This window comes from Drosophila simulans, chromosome 2L (genome assembly GCF_016746395.2).
Source record: "Drosophila simulans strain w501 chromosome 2L, Prin_Dsim_3.1, whole genome shotgun sequence".
In the NCBI taxonomy this organism is placed as follows: Eukaryota; Metazoa; Arthropoda; class Insecta; order Diptera; family Drosophilidae; genus Drosophila; species Drosophila simulans.
In genome coordinates, this window is record NC_052520.2 from 4,979,416 (window position 1) to 4,996,062 (window position 16,647).

General features: G+C 47.9%; 1 protein-coding gene across 1 annotated transcript; it reads right to left on the reverse strand.

Annotated features, from left to right (window-relative positions):
* Positions 1-11: 11 nt before the first annotated feature.
* LOC6739212 (collagen alpha-1(IV) chain) lies at positions 12-15,177 on the reverse strand. Its single transcript, XM_039292340.2, has 9 exons — positions 15,033-15,177; positions 14,719-14,903; positions 6,340-6,522; positions 6,232-6,276; positions 3,465-6,075; positions 1,452-3,369; positions 1,274-1,388; positions 997-1,220; positions 12-929 (listed from the first exon to the last, which is right to left on the reverse strand). Exons 2-9 carry the CDS (start codon positions 14,809-14,811, stop codon positions 356-358), a joined length of 5,763 nt encoding a protein of 1,920 aa, XP_039148274.1. The 5' UTR covers positions 14,812-14,903; positions 15,033-15,177; the 3' UTR covers positions 12-355.
* Positions 15,178-16,647: the final 1,470 nt, after the last annotated feature.

Consider the following 16,647-nt stretch of genomic DNA (forward strand, 5'->3'; position numbering starts at 1 on the left):
TTTCTTGTGCATTCGTTTTATGTGTTGTAAATTTTATTTATCAAAAAACTGGGCTTTCTTTTTGGTTGTGTTACGTTTACAATAATCCCAACAGGGGCACAGAATTTACTTTCGTTGCAGTGGAGGCAGTGGTTACTCTTCTCGACCCCTCTTCCATAATTATATTTGGTATGTGGCATATGGTTTTAGTTTTGGTGTCCACGTAATTAGATTACATCTCCACGGAAAATGGCACTGTTTAGTGGTTAAAGTTTGCTTGGTACTCGAGTTGGGGTTTGGATCGTTATCGTTTCCTGGATAGGATAGCAAATGACTTAAGACGTATATTTAACTGCTACTTAGTTCGAACTGCAATCTAGGGGGCGGTGGTGTCCTCTCGGGGGCGTCGGTTGTACTGGCGGGTATTGCCCCCATGGCGAGCGTACTCATTGTAGGCCTGCAGGTTGCTCGGGCGAACCCTTTGCTGGTACCTTCCGTTCAGATAGTTTGATGGGGCGCGACTGCGCGGATCTGTGCTCCAAGAGGGGCGCGTGGACCAGGAGTTGGATCCGGGATTGGAACCAGGACTGGAGCCCGCGGACCAGCTAGAGTACGATCCCGGATTGGAGCCCGATCCTGCTACGGGTCTGGAAGACCAGCTAGATCCAGCATTGATCCCCGATTGCCAGGCGGCGTTAGAGCCAGGATAAGCTCCGGCATTGGATCCAGATGACCAGGATCCGGAGTTGGAACCAGGACTTGAAGCTGCGCCCGAAGTCCAGCTTGACCTGTAATTGCCATCTGTCTCCGGAAGTGATCCAGCTGCGCCCGAAGACGATCCCGAGGAACTACCCGAAGGATACCTCGAGGCAGAGCCATCTCTGGAACCGGAAGACACATATGCAGTGCGAGCCACAAAGCTGTTGCCTCGACGACGGCAAACCGTGCACCTGGAAGATGAAACCACCAATGTAGATACATATGTATGCAGCTAATGGATTTGCTCAAGTAACCCACCTGCTAATCTTGCTGGTCAAATCCGCCTTTAGCGTCTGCTGGCGCGGCTGGACGAACTGATCCTGCTCCTCGATGACGGTTAACCAGAAGGAGGCCAGCGCATCGTAGTAGTTGCAGCGTCCATGGCCATGGCACTCGATCACTGGCTGGGCGCGGAACTCCTCCAAGCAAGAGCCCGGGGAGACAAGGTTCTGTCCAACGCCTCCGACGTTGTCCAACGTGCTCTGAAAGGGGGTGGGTAAACCTTTAATTCCTTATGCTGAGAATAGTAACCTACCATGAAGTAACTGTAGCCGGTCCACATCTCCTCCCAGCCGCCGGGGCACTCCGGAATGGACATGGATTGCGAGTGGAGGGCGATGATCCTGGTCGTCGTCTCGCACACAACGCAACTGCGGAAAAAGACATGTCAATAGTGTGAGGGGTTTCCAGGGGAGGAAGGAATTTACACTTACCGCGAGATGTACTTCATGAGGTCCCTGCCTTGGATGGGCGTCATGGTCATTGGCATGGGCTCGGCGGTGGACAGCCAGAGACTGTCATCGTTATTCTGGGCAAAGTGACAAATGCCGTTGAAGTCGCACAGCATGTACGGCATGGTGGTAAACCGCATCATGCAGGAGCCGGACTGACCGAGATCCTGACCCACCGCTCTGCTGGCGGCCACGTTGCCGGACAGTGAGTAGCCCTCCCATAGCAGATTCGTGTTGGCCGGACACCGAGGCACTTGGACGGACTGCGAGTGGCGGGCGAAGATGAATCCGCGGCTCTTGGGCGCCGGCGGTGCTGGCGCTGGGTCACCCTGTGGTCCGGGCAGACCACGCAGGCCGGGTGCTCCGGTCAAGCCAATATAACCCTTGTCACCACGCTGACCCTGCGGTCCATCGGCTCCGGAGTAGCCCACCTCGCCCTGGTCACCGCGATATCCCATGACACCTCTCTGTCCCTGGAATCCAATAAGTCCTGGTGCTCCAGCATCGCCTTCCTCGCCCTGGAACCCATCAAGTCCGGGCTCACCACGATCTCCGGGTCGGGCCATGGAGTAGGAGTAAGTTACACCTGGTTGACCCTTGGGGCCAACGAGTCCGTCCATGCCATCGATTCCACCCCAGCCGGCGTCGCCAGTGGCTCCTCGTGGTCCTGGGGCACCCACCCTTCCGTTCTTACCCGGAAGTCCGGGATATCCTTGCTCGCCCTTGGCGCCATCCCAGCCAGGTTCGCCCTGGAAGCCGATATCTCCGATGTCGCCCTGTCTGCCAACAATGGCATATCCAGCTTCACCGCGCTCACCCTGGCGACCCATTTCTCCAAGCTCTCCCTTTGGTCCAATTAGTCCATGACGACCATTGTGTCCCGGTGCTCCGGGAAAGCCGACATCTCCCTGAGGTCCAGGTGGCCCCTGGATCTGGGGTCCATTGTGTCCGATCGCACCGTTGGGTCCATTCTCTCCCGGTGGTCCAGGTGCTCCCTTCTGGCCAGTGTGTCCCGGACGTCCTGCTCGTCCATCGAGTCCAGCAACGCCTTCGTCACCTTTCTCGGCTGGCAATGTTATGCCCGGTGGACCTCGTGGTCCTTGGTCACCCTGGAATCCCTTAAGGCCGTCAGCTCCATCGAATCCAAGTTGTCCAGCATAGCCAATGTCACCGCGTTCGCCCTTGGCGCCGGGAGGTCCAATAAAGCCAATTGGTCCCATATCTCCCTGCTCGCCACGTTCACCCTGTAGTCCTCGATCTCCGGTGAAGCCGCGATAGAAGCTCCGATCCTGCAGGTTTTCCAAGCGACCTGGGAAGCCGACTTCACCTTCGTCACCCTGCTCACCCTGCTCTCCCTGCGCTCCAATCAATCCGCGTGGCCCTTGATCACCAATCTGACCAGTTCGACCATCCAGGCCCACAACTCCTCTCTCGCCCTGAGGACCTTTGGGTCCCTGGGGTCCAGTAAAACCAGTTGCGCCCTTCAGGCCATTAACTCCATTGCGTCCAGGATAGCCGCCCAATCCCTTGGCTCCTGGCTCTCCTGGTCTACCCTGTTGGCCGGCGAGACCGCGATCTCCCCGCTGTCCCTTTAGTCCATGGCGACCGGGAAGTCCATTGAGTCCTGGACTGCCTACTTCTCCCTTGCGGCCAGCAACTCCATCGAGAGCTGGTTGCGAATCTCCAACGGGTCCACGCTGTCCCTTCACTCCGGGAGCTCCGGGGTATCCGATGGGTCCGGTCAAGCCGGATTCTCCGTCATCACCCTTTATGCCACTGTAGGCGGCCACGCCCTTCGCGCCTGTACGTCCTGGGAATCCAGGATTTCCTTGCTCACCCTTGCGTCCGGGAAGGCCGTTAGCTCCGGGATAGCCATCCGGTCCATCATCACCAGAGAGGCCTAAAGGATAGGAAGATATACGGTATTATAGACCATGATTAGGCAAAGTCGCATCTTCTGTATATGTTAGATTTTTAGTCCAAATATTCGCTCACCTTTAGGTCCGAACTCGCCGTTGGGTCCACGAGGTCCGATGTCACCCTGCCGTCCGTTGTATCCAATCTCACCACGCTCTCCGATCTCGCCAATCATTCCTGGAAGACCGGGAATGCCAGGACTACCAGGCAGTCCCTGCAGACCCGCATTGCCGAGGAGTCCACGACGGCCAGAGAAACCGATGCTGCCCTTGGCGCCGTTCTGTCCATTCTGGCCCAGCGAGCCCACCTCTCCCTTCTGGCCCTTGGTGCCGTGCGGTGCCATGCGACCAATGCGTCCGGGCTGACCCTTTGGTCCGGGCAGACCAACCAGGAAGTCACCGCGCTGGCCCTTGTTGCCAGGCAGTCCTGTTTGTCCAACTGCGCCATCCGGTCCTTGCTCGCCCTTCACTCCCTTGGGTCCAGGGCGTCCGGCGAGTCCATACTGGCCGGGTGCGCCGACATCACCGGGGAAGCCCTTAATGCCTGACCGACCCGGTGGTCCAATCTCACCCTGGATCACCTCCTGACCAGGTACACCGCGCTGTCCCTTGTATCCAATTCCTCCATCCAAGCCAGGTTCACCATTGCGACCAGCCAATCCTGGAGCTCCCTGCGGTCCGTAATCGCCAGTTGGGCCGGGATAACCCTTGGCACCCACGGGTCCGGGAATAACTTCGCCAGCCGGGCCACGGTCACCAATTTCGCCACGAAGTCCAATAGCGCCTTGCTCTCCCTTGGCTCCCTTCACGCCCTTCAGTCCGGAATAACCATCCTCGCCAGGCTCACCAGTGTTGTCGTAGATCTGACCAGGATTTGGCTCACCCTTGACGCCCTTGAAACCGGTATCACCATCGTCGCCGCGCTCGCCCTTTATTCCGTCATATCCCGGCTCGCCGATCAAGTAGACCTTGGGTGTGGTGGCGTTTCTACCGGGAGCTCCATCACGACCATCGCGTCCTGGCTCACCATCGCGTCCCTGGTAACCGGCATCGCCGTAGTCGCCGCGCTGTCCGGTTTCTCCGCGCTCGCCCTGGCTACCAATGGATCCATCCCATCCATTTTCACCGTCGTCACCCTGATCTCCGCGACGTCCACTGTCGCCGATGTCACCGATTTCGCCCTTCTTTAAAGAGCCCAATTCGATTTTCCTTCCATCGGGTCCGGCAGCTCCAACTTTGCCTGGCTCGCCGGGAATACCCGCTGGACCGGGCAGACCTTTGTGACCAGCCCTTCCGGGGTTACCTTGCAAGCCCTGTACGCCACGCGGTCCAGTGAGGCCAATAGCTCCACGGTTTCCATTGCTACCCGGGTAGCCGGTGTCGCCCTCCTGGCCACGGGGTCCTCGGGGTCCGGCATTGCATACGGGGCAGTCGTCACCGCGCAATCCCTTGTCACCGGGCAGTCCACGTAATCCGTTATAACCATCGTCACCGGGAAGTCCACGGAAACCGGGCGGTCCCTGGGAACCAGGAGGACCTACGATGTTGTAGCCCTCGCCGGGCAGACCCTTGTCACCGGGCAAGCCGACCTCTCCGCGATCGCCGCGATAGCCCTCCAAACCAGGTAGTCCATTTAGGCCAGACTCGCCCTTTGGTCCGACTACATTTTGTCCAGGGTCTCCGTGCAGTCCGTATCGACCGGGTAGACCAGCTTCGCCGGGGGGACCTTGCGGTCCCGGTGGCCCAATGAATCCATAGTCTCCGGCCTCACCGCGCTCACTACGTCCAGGCGGTCCGCGACTGCCGCTTAAACCGGGGTCTCCTGATTGACCAGCTAGACCGATGGGTCCGCGGCGTCCAGGTTTGCCGGGCTGACCTGGTGGACCTTGTTCTCCGGGCGGTCCGATGTCTCCCTGCGATCCAATCGGGCCGGGCAGCGATTTGGTGAGACTAGGATCGTAAATTCCGGGGGGACCAGCGCCTCCTTGAACACCAGGCATGCCGGCGAATCCATCCTCTCCACGCTCTCCTGGGCTTCCGTCCAATCCATCAGCTCCAGTCCAGCCGGGCGCACCTTTCATGCCCTTGTCACCGAATCGACCGGGTTCACCATCCTTACCGGGCTTGCCCCGCTCTCCGGGTCCTCCGATCTCACCTCTTGCACCAGGCAGTCCATTGCGGCCAACGGCGCCTTGTTCGCCGGTCGGTCCCTGTGGCCCCTCATCGCCCTGGAGTCCCACGTATCCCTTGTAGCCCTTCAAGGTGTCATCTGGCTTCAGCACTCCGGACAGGCTGTCACCTGGGTCACCCTTGGGCCCAGGTGGTCCAATCAGTGAGTAGGGCAGCTCCGAAACGTCGCCAGTGTCACCCTTGGGTCCCGGCAGTCCCGGATCTCCCTTCTCGCCGTTTAGGCCAGCGTATCCAGTGTCACCCTTGCTACCGCGATCGCCATCGAATCCGGGTGGTCCCATACCGCCGGGCTGTCCAGTCTCGCCTCGATTGCCCTTGGTGCCCTTGGAGTTGATGCCGCCCTCGCCAGCCTCTCCGGGTGGACCCTGCTGACCGGGCTTTCCTGGCGGACCGCGAACGCCGTTCTGGCCAGGTGCTCCGCTGGGACCCTGCATACCAGGCCGTCCGTCGCAGCCATCGATTCCACGTGGTCCTGGTGTTCCGGGCTCACCGCTTTTACCCTAAGATGGCCAGGAACCAATGGAAATTATTACATATTACATATCATAGGATATAATATGGATCATGTGAGTATCGAGATTATAAATACGAAATGCACTTAATTTGGGTCCTTCAAATCTGTAGAATGACTATCTATAAGATACATTATTACTTACCATAATGCCGGGGTAACCCATTTCACCTTTAGGTCCAACATCGCCCTGTAAGTACATTTCTCATGCATAAGTCATCATTTTGAGGTTACTTTGAAATCGATTTCTTACTCGATGTCCTTTCTCGCCTTGTTCGCCATACTCGCCGACATCTCCCTTCTCGCCGATTGGTCCTGCTCGTCCAAATGGTCCTATATCACCGGCAGGTCCTTCCAAGCCGGGAACTCCGATGGGTCCTGGGGCGCCCATGCGTCCCTTGATTCCTTTGCAGTCGCATATCGTTGTGTTGCAGATCTGAAATCAAGAATATATATATACTATATAGTAGCCCAAGGAATATGGAACCAAGCTTGATTGCCCCTGATTGAAACACTCGTTTGGGCAATCGAAGATGTCACAATCAATTCGATATCTATTTGCTCATGGTGCCAACTAGGAACTAGCATTCAGCTAGTATATAAATATATAAAATAATTTAAATTCATTTAGCTTGCTTTCAGCTTAAACACAACACTTAAGTATTAGTGTTGTATAGCACTCATATATTAGTTTCAAGCTAACAGATACCCCTTAGCTCATCTGTGAAGTTGATTATTTGTGAATTCCGCAACAATCTTGCTGGAATCCTACGGAAATGACCTTCTGCTCGATGGTTGGATGGATTCGTGCAAATTCCTTTGCGAAAGTCAAACGAAATCTGGGGCCGCCTTAGCCAGAAAATCAACAATAATAAGTAGAGCTGCAACATTTTTCAGCCTACAGTTCGCAGCTTTAATTGCACGGCTTCCGTTTGCAATGAGATAATCTTCTATATGAGTACGTTTACTTTTGCCCAGTCAATTGAGCGAGTGCATAGAACACGCTCACTGGACCTCGGAATGAAGTTGAGGCGATTCCGAAGTGAAAATGTGGCAGATGCGGTTGGGGAAAAGGCTGGAGAATGCTGGAAAATGCTGGGAAATGCTATATCCACAGGCAGCGCATTTCTAACCCATTTAATGTGCATTTATTTATAAACAACGTGTGCAACTCGGTAAAAAGCGATTATCTGGAATATCTCCTCCCATTATGAAATCACTTTGAAATACCATTTTTGAGGTAGGTTGCAGAAGTGGCCTATGTTGCCACGTGGATTTATTGGCACACATTGCTTGCGGCTTCCTCATTCATTTCAGCGGCATAAACATCCTTAGTTTCATTTCTCGTATTTATAGAATTGACATAATTTCATGCTGGTTAAAAGTCCGAATTTATGGCCGCCTTCATTAATTTCGAATTTCAGTGGTCGTTCAAGTTTTCCACCGACAGTTCCTCCAAAAAAAAAAAACAAGAAACCATTTAAAAATTGAGAAAAAAAACTGCACACATGTTGCACGCATGTTTCGAGGTTCTCTGCGTAATATTTTAAACATATTTGCATACGAAATTTGTTGTTTAATTGTCGGTTGAATTAGTGTCAAATGTTTGGCAAATTCTGCTCTGTTCGGGATTTACAAACACCTCCGCTGATTTGAGACAAGCGACATCAGCGGAGTTCAAAGCCCCGGAAGATGCTACTCCAATCGGTTCCCAGAAGTGAATCTGCTCGCAGCAGATCAAACCATCTGTTAACTAAATATTCACATCACCGAATCCCGAAACGAGAACGCCAAAGGTAAACAACACGCAGCACTGAAAAACTAGGAAAAAATTTAAAAAAATGGAAAAAAGACTTTGCGGTGAACCAAAAGATGTTGTTCTCGCCGGGCGAACAAATGAAAAATCCGAGAAAATGCAGATACCAAAATAAAATCCAATCCCCCCACCGGAAAATTCTGCTGCTGCAGGTGCACCAAAGCAATTGCACTCGATTGCTGGAAATGCCACGTCAAATGTGAGAAACCTCACATTATGTGGGTGTACCAAATCTTATGGTATTTCGAGTTTATTTCGAACAGTTCTTGGTTTCATTCAAGTCTTTTGTTTCACAGCACACACATTCCTTCATATTCCGAAAATATCCAAGCGAACACCATCGAATTTCATTCAATCAATTGCCAAATCTGAAACCCAAGGAATTCTTCTCGGATAACACCGAAATTGACATATTATTCATATTATATATCTGTGAAGATATCTATATTTGCATGCAAAATGTATGTCAAACTGTGGAAATTGTTGCGGTAACACGTTCAAAAGTGACAGCACTGCAATTTCCTTGAACTTGACACTGGGCCACATATGCCACATATAGCACACTATATATACATATATGCTACATTGTGTCTGCCATATATGGGCCATTTATTTTTTTTCATTTGATTTTTTTATTTTTCGGTTGGCAGACGGAAAACGCACTGCCAAGTGGCGTCGTCGTTGGGGGATGAGAAACCACTTGGCATCGAGGGAATTGGGCTGTTGCCCTGCGCGCTCCTCTTTCACACACATACACATATACCCGTACGATACCCTCGATTCTGCCGATGTCAGCAGTGGAGGCAGTGACTGGGAATATTCGCCAAAACTAATTACCAACATTCCTCAATGGGCACGCGTGTCTGCGCGAATTGGCCAACCAGGTGTTGGGTATCCTCCTCATAAGGCGACAGTGCGCTAGAGAGGATTAGCTTAAACCCTTGCCTAATTCAATCTGTTACGCCACTGTGTCTGACCAGATCGGCGCACTATATATATCAGACTATATATACAGAGACAATGCTGTGCGAGTGGCGCGCACTTAAGCGCATTTACACATGTTAATGCCAATTGCGCCAGTTGCCCGTCCAGCGAAGCATCCAAGCCATGGTTTAAGGTCAGAGCGAGGCCTCCACGCGGATATATCTTGATATCTGGCATATATCTGAGGCGACAATTGGGCACACCCACCCACGCTAATCGCTTGCCGGGCGGAAAGATGCACAAGTGACGAGCGCTCCGCTCCGGCTGCAGCGAAATGCATCTGCATCTGCATCTGAGCAGCCAAGTTTATTGGCCCGACACGTTCTGGATATGCATATATACATATGTATATGCAGATATGTATATATGTGCAGTCTATGGTCCTGGGTATCTGATGACAATCCTCGGGTGCTAACTTTTCGCCTTTCCGCTGAACTGTAAGCGATACTACCTTAAACTCTGGCATTAATTCGACGGATTGCAATTATTCAGGGAATGCAAAGCGCAGCGAAATGACTTCGAAAGAGATGGATACACTGGGAGGAAAGAGAAGGAGACACTTGAAGGAAAGAGAAGCAGACACTTGCAGGAAAGAGAAGGATACACTTGAAGGAAAGAGAAGGAGACACTTGGAGGAAAGAGAAGGAGCTACTTGGAGGAGAGAGATGGAGCCACATGTAGGAGAGATGGAGCCACTTGTAGCAGAGATGAAGCAACTAGTAGGACAGAGATGGAGGGCTAAGGAAAGAAAGAGAGAGAGACAGAGGCGTCTGGTAATCTGGGTCTCAAAGTTGGTGGCCTGCTACGCCCGGATGTGGCATACAAAAAAAAAAGAAACATAATAATTATAATTATCAGAATGTCACATATAAATCACAGCTGATAAGACTGGACACAGTTTCAAGTCGGGAGTGGGAGCGGAATTAATTAATACATTTAAATTTAGCATTAAATTGTATTTCATGCACATGTGTATTGTTTCTCGAGTTTCGAGTTTTAGGCTGCGGACAAAGGGGTTATCTGCAGCAGACAGCAAGACATCAATGTGAGTTCTTTGTTGCCAAGGGATATCTAAGGATATCTAAGACATTATAGAATGATATCTTGTAGATACACTTCTCAAGCCCGAGATCAAGATTCAGCTGCATCTAACGAGGATCCTTTTGTGCGTCACAGTTGACCCAATTTCCCCCGTCAGACAACACGCGCCATCAATCAACCGCATTTTCATTTGCACATTTATATGCCCCATGAAATGGAGTGGGAACTTTTTGCACCATCAACAATAGCAACAACAAATCTGTGGTTAAAAGTGCATCATAAACGTTTGGAACACTGCACACATGCAACAATGAAAGGCATTCGAATGAAGGTATTAGACGCGCAAGTACTAAGTAAAATGTAAAATATAAGTTATTCTTTTATTGAGCAAACATAAGTCACAAACTGACTTCAAATAGCTGGCTGACATCCCACAAATGCATTTTATTGACCACTCAACCCAGTTGCTCATTGCACAAAGTGCCAGATTCATGCCATATTCAGTTGGCATTAAAACGCCCGATTTTGGCGCACTGCTACAGGGTAGCAGTAAAAAATACGAATATGGGCCAACATATGAGCAGCGTGTGATTGACATGAAAAGGCAACCCCCGCACTTACACTCACACCGACATTCATGTGGAGCATAGTATAATGGATGCACATCTGGACGGGCGCACTTGCAGCATGACATCATTTTGCTCCGGCTTGACATTAAGTCAACATGTGGAGAAGATGCAAAAGAATCTGCACATGGAGAACACCCACGCACTCCGTAACCGTGCGTCTGGAGCAGGCCCAGTTGGAGCTACTTGAGTGACCGGTTACGGCATCGTGGCATCGCATAATTGTTTGGACACCAGCCTGACAGATGATAACTAATTGCCGTGCACTCAAATTAACATTGAAATTGATGGACAGCGAGCTGTCACAACTGAATATTCGCAACGATCGTCAATAAGGTGGTGATGGTGATAAGGAAGCGCCAAGTGATTGAGTCCACTGTGAAGTGCCACTATCTGGCTATCTAACTATCCTGTGACCTTGTAGCAAAGGATATACACTCGCCAGGCTGGGAAACTATAGTAAAAAGTCACATCATGCCATTATCGTTCGAATTTTGCATCAAAGGAGCTGCCAGTTAAATTTCACCCGGCTATAAATCATTTGATATCATGAAGCCATTGGTTAACCATCTCAATGGCCTGCAAATAATTCAGACAATCAAAGCACTAGAAAGTTAACCAAGCAAATTAAGCTGAATTTATTTTTAGCCATGACAGTAGATGTCTGCCGTCTGAAATGGAATCTCAGCGATGGAATCGCATCATACATTGTACACATATATGTATAGTCTCTAAATATATATGTATAGAATTTCAAATGCTCAGATGAATATCAATTTCATGAGCCCGTACGAACTGATAAGGCGGCGAAAAAAGGAGAACAACGAGCTGCAGTTATGAGACAGATGACTGATAACCCAATTTCACTAGCTTCGCTCATAAATAATCGTTTCAATTTACGAAATTCATTACAAAGGCGGCTACTAAGTGGCCCCTGCCCATATCACTCATACGACATGTTGTCCATATCGCACACACACACACACACACAGATGCAGAGAGCGAGACTTCGCATAATTTCCGCATTCAGTTGCAGATAAATAAATAATTGAGTCAAATTGAAATGCAACTCGCCAAACAATTCAGCTCAAGCACGCAAATAAACTTCCACAAGGAGTCCAACAATGAGATGATGATCATTGTTGTCCGAGCTCCGGAGCTGCTGCCCCCCCGCTCTCCCGTTTTCTTGGGCGGTCTCCAGTTGGACACCCTCCACCAGCTGGACACCCACACCCAGTTGGCCCCGCTCAGTCTGGCCGGCGGTGGTCAGTGATTTATGCCAGCAGCATCGGGTCACTTTGGACCAGGATCATGGGGCATAAACAAAACCCAAGGAGAACGAAACTGAAGACTGAAAGGGAAGGTGCACGGAAAGAAATAGCTGGGTGGATATAATCATAGATCATAGTTTTATAATTAGATAGAAATAATAAACAATTAAAAATATTACAATGTTTTCACAGGCTGTTTACAAGAAAATATCGAAATTCATGGTATATTTCATGGTATATTTAGGTTATGTATTTATTTGATAATATTATGTATGTAGTTAAGATTTTTCTAAGTGCACCATTGAAGTTTCTAAGACTTTGGACGGCAGCAGCAGCCGCCGCAGAAGCAACAAAACAACAAACAGCCAAGAACTTTCAATTCCAATTTGAAATGGTGCAGAACGTCAAAAGATTGCCGACTCCCCCCACCCCCTGAAGTCGCCATCACCCGGCAACCCTTCATTCCAATTCCAGTGATTCTCGAAGAGAGCCCCTCACCGATCACTTGAGCTGCTGCTAATTGTCGGAATCGAACTGCACACACACACACACAGACCAACGCACTGGCGCAAGAGCACACTTATTCACAGGCAATAACGGCATTTCCCTATATGTACACGTATTTATAGCTGGGCAAGTGCAGGAGAAAAGAGAAAGGGTGCATGGGGGAGTGGTGAAGTGGTACAGTGGGGAGAGCGACTGATAAAGACCATTTATCAAAATTCATTCATGGAAAGCCTCAGCTGCATCTGCAATCGATGAGTTCATCTCTCTCTGTCTCTTCTGCTCTTCGATTGAAGCGGCTCTTAAGCGATCGGCTCTCTTTTCGCGGAACGGAAAAGGAAATCATTTGTGCGGCTAATGAAGCGCCAAACTGGTTGCAAAACCCATTGCGAGAACAGTTTTAGAGCCATTGCCTGAGAGCTGTTAACTGTTTAATAGGTATATTCAAATGATACTCATATTAGATAATAAACTTTAAAAACTTCCTTATAGCTGGCAAATAATGCACAGATTGCGCACATACAAGGTTTGCTCTAATCAAAACTAATTCTAGCGAAAAATGTAAATCCCCTTCTATTCAGATTAGCTTAATGCACCAGGCTATAATTAATAATATAGTTTTGAAATGCTGTTGTAAGTGAACCAACTTTTCTTTAAGCCTTCGCTTATCGTGAGGGTAACCCGAGCAACGGTAGCTAAGCGAAGTCAAGTTTTTCAGCGTTTTGCGGTTAGTCCTCCATTGGCAACCCACAAGACCTGGAGACCTGGGAGCTCTCACTCGGAATCGGGGAGTTTGGGTCCCAAGCCCATGGCATTGACCACGTAACCGAGTGCGAAAAGAGCTGCGGATCGGATTACCAAAGTCGTCAGACGAGCTGCACACTTATGATGGCAAACACGTGAGCGATGGGGCCAGATTTCCACATCCCAACGAATTGAGTGCACGAATTGTGTGCTGAGTTAACTGCTCAACTAGGCTGAAAACTAAACTCTGATCTCTGGTAAAGGCAATAAGTCAAGCCAAGCCGATAGCCTCTGCGACTGCTGGCGACACTTGTTTCAATTCTAAAGTGTTTTTATTCTAAATTCGAGTCTAGAAAGCCATGTCGCAATCAGCGGAACATGCTATCAATGGCGTCAATGCCGCCAACATAGCAATAGGTCTAATTAAATGTGTAGATCAGTCGCAGCCTGATAAGAGCCGCCGAATGCCATCAAAAAGTAGGTGCCGCCGGCATGTGCTCCATTTTTCATCCAGCCTTACGAAATCTCTGCGATCCCTAACCATCTAAATATTAATATTCAATTAATTTGGTAAATGCACAGGGTACTGTGAATTGGGTAACTCGTTGCTAAAAAAGTAGTGCATAGTTTTTGGGGCAACAGCAAGTAGCGTTTGCTTCGCACTTTTGTGTCAAATCAGTTTAGTGTTAAAAAATAAGGAAAAATAAATAAAATCACTGAAAAGCGCATTGGGTAATATTTCCTATTTTGTAAAAATACGAATAATCCATTAAATTGGGCTAGAAACCTGCGCATTAATTCTTTGTTTTTCATACTCATTCCCGTTTCATTTGACAAATGATTATATGCCAATTAAGGAACTAATCTCGCTGTTATTAAATATAATTCTAATTGCCAGCCGGAAACGTTCAATGGCAAACCATGTGAATGTGTATGCCAAAAAAGCAATGTCCTCCAAATGGAAAGATTAGGGGGGGTTATCAATGGGCGTTATCGCCAACCTCTTCACCTACAACATTATGTTGCCAAAATAATGTAGTGACATAATCGATTCCAAGCTGGACTTGGACTCCATTGAACCCCCGGAATCGGGAGCGAGCTGAAAGGAATTATCTGTCGAAGCCAAAGAGTTGTTGCAACTACGCGATGTTTTCATGCCGGAAGTGTGAATAAATCGGAGAGTGCAGTGCTGCAGAATAACAATAACAATAGCTGCGGTGATTAAGAGTCGAGCTCCGAGCTGACCCAATTTTACATAGTTGTTTATGGTTGATACTATGTAAATGCAAAATCAATGACTACGGATACAGTTTGGAGAGCATTGGTGGAAATGATCATTTTCCTCCAAAGTTAATCAGAATATTATTGTTATAAGCTTTAAGTACCTTAAAAACTTTGTTATGCGTATACAGTTTGACAAGCACTTTGGTTAGTATTTTGAAATCTTATAAAATTCTGATGTTTATGGTTTGAGAAGCACTTTAAATAGTAATAGCCTTAGTTTAAACATAATTTCCTAAGTTGTTTTAAGACATAAAAAAGAAGTTGAGAAAAGTTATTGCACTACAATATATGCATTTCTCAATGCAAGTCTTTAAAGAGCTCTCAGTTTTTAATATTATACTAAGAATTTGGATTGCACTTACCTTTCCATCCGCCAAGGTAACGGAAACCAGGCTGCCCAACAGATAAACGGCGCCCAGAAGACCCGAGAGATGCCTTAGATCTCTGGGTAACATCCTCGCTGGGTCCTTTGGTCCTATCCGCAACGTATTTATGTCGCACTCTATCTAATTGCCTCTGTCTCTCCCCGCTTAAAACACACACGAAACTGCCAACGAAATAAGCATAAAGTTAGAAATTGAGCAATTTTCGATTCTTATAAAATGCCCTCAGTAAAACCGACATTAGCAAATCAAGTATTAAAGAGTTGAGTATCGGAAAAGTGTGGGAAACTAACAGAAAACGCTGATTTGCTGCTGCTGCGATCGTCGGGCACAGCACTCTCCCCACATGTGGAGATCGTCTAGCGTTCGAAGTATTACTAAACACGAGCCCCGCCAAAGAAATTCGAATTCTTCGCCCGCTCGCTCGGCACGCTCGGCTCCGCTCGTCAAAGTTCGGCCGTTCGCGATCGGCTCTCGGCCCACCAATACCATCGCAAGTGGGAGCTGCAGCTGTGTGGGTGCCGCAGGCACAGGCCAGGGACAGGCCCGGATGGATGTTTGGATGGAGATTTGGTCGGAGGTTTGGATGTAGATGTGACTCGGGCTCTGGTTATGGGATTCGGAATTTAGCACTTTGACGCCTTGAAACGAGGAAATGAGGAGCAGAGCCCTCTAACCAAATCAAAGCGGCCCGATTCTAAGCATACAAATTCTATTTCCCATTTTGGTACCGTATCCCTGAAGGGGTATGATCAATCGGATTCTCACTTCGATCTTTTTATTAATTACTACAATATTATTATAAATAATTATTTAATTAATGTTACTATGTGTTACCTTTATGTGATTAACAGGCACATACCATTTATATGTATAACTATCCACATATAACTAAAATGTAAGTACCCACTAGCGACACACGATATTTCTTGCGGGGTAAAAGCTATTCTAATACCCTAGCTATCCTAGTGGTTTCAATACAATTAGATGCTAGTTTGTTTGTCGCGCTTCTCGTGATTAGGTTAAGGCTTTTTCATTTAGTACTTACATATATGGCATATGTGGGGCTGATAAGACGGATATGGCTGAGTATTTCCTGTTAGAACGAACTACTGATCAACTGAAAACCGAACATGAGTTTTAAGCTTCAATAAATCCGACGCAGAAAAGCCAAATTGGAACCTTTCGAAATTCGAGCTTGATTTCGGGTTTTGGGGCCACAGTGTTTTGAAATAAGTCTTGATAGGGGCGGCTATAATCAAGGCCTCGTTCTAGTTGGGAAAGCTCTTTTGTTCTAGGGTACGTGCAAGTCGGATATGGCCCAGTGGCCTGAATAGATGTCTTCTCAGGAAACTGCTGTGATTAGGATATAAAATGGTGTCGCACTTCGCCAGCTTAAGATCTTATTAATTTATGTTCAGTGCGGCATTAGTACTTACTATCAATATGAATGGATCTCAATAAATATTATTATTCAAATAACAATAATTAGCTGGGATGTTAGGTGTAAGCATTATTTTACCTAGTACTAAAAATGGGCACTTAAAATGAAATTTCATCTAAGATACATTTAGTTTTAATTAAGCGTAGATAGATTCGAAAAAAAAGAAACGATTTTTTAAAACAAAAAGTGCTCCAAAATAAGTCTAAAATAAACATATGGTCAAAATAAAATATTTTGTTTTAGAATAGAATGGAATGATTTGAATAAATCAGTTATAAAAATATATCAAGGAAAGCTCAAAAAGGATTTGATCTTAAAACCTTTGTCAAAATAATTATATCAGTTTGAAAAGCTACGTAATATATTTCAAATTGACAAAAATAACTGTAGTCTGGTTAAAAATAGATTAATCGCCATGACATTTCAAAAGTTTTTGAGCACCTTAACATTTTATGAAACATAAT

Excerpts from the sequence above, each read along its gene's own strand:
- LOC6739212 (XM_039292340.2), bottom strand. The coding sequence starts at position 14,811 with ATGTTACCCAGAGATCTAAGGCATCTCTCGGGTCTTCTGGGCGCCGTT. Across the intron at positions 3,370-3,464 it reads CGGCGAGTTCGGACCTAAAG|GCCTCTCTGGTGATGATGGA; the intron begins GTGAGCGAATAT and ends CCTATCCTTTAG. Across the intron at positions 930-996 it reads TTGACCAGCAAGATTAGCAG|GTGCACGGTTTGCCGTCGTC; the intron begins GTGGGTTACTTG and ends TTCATCTTCCAG.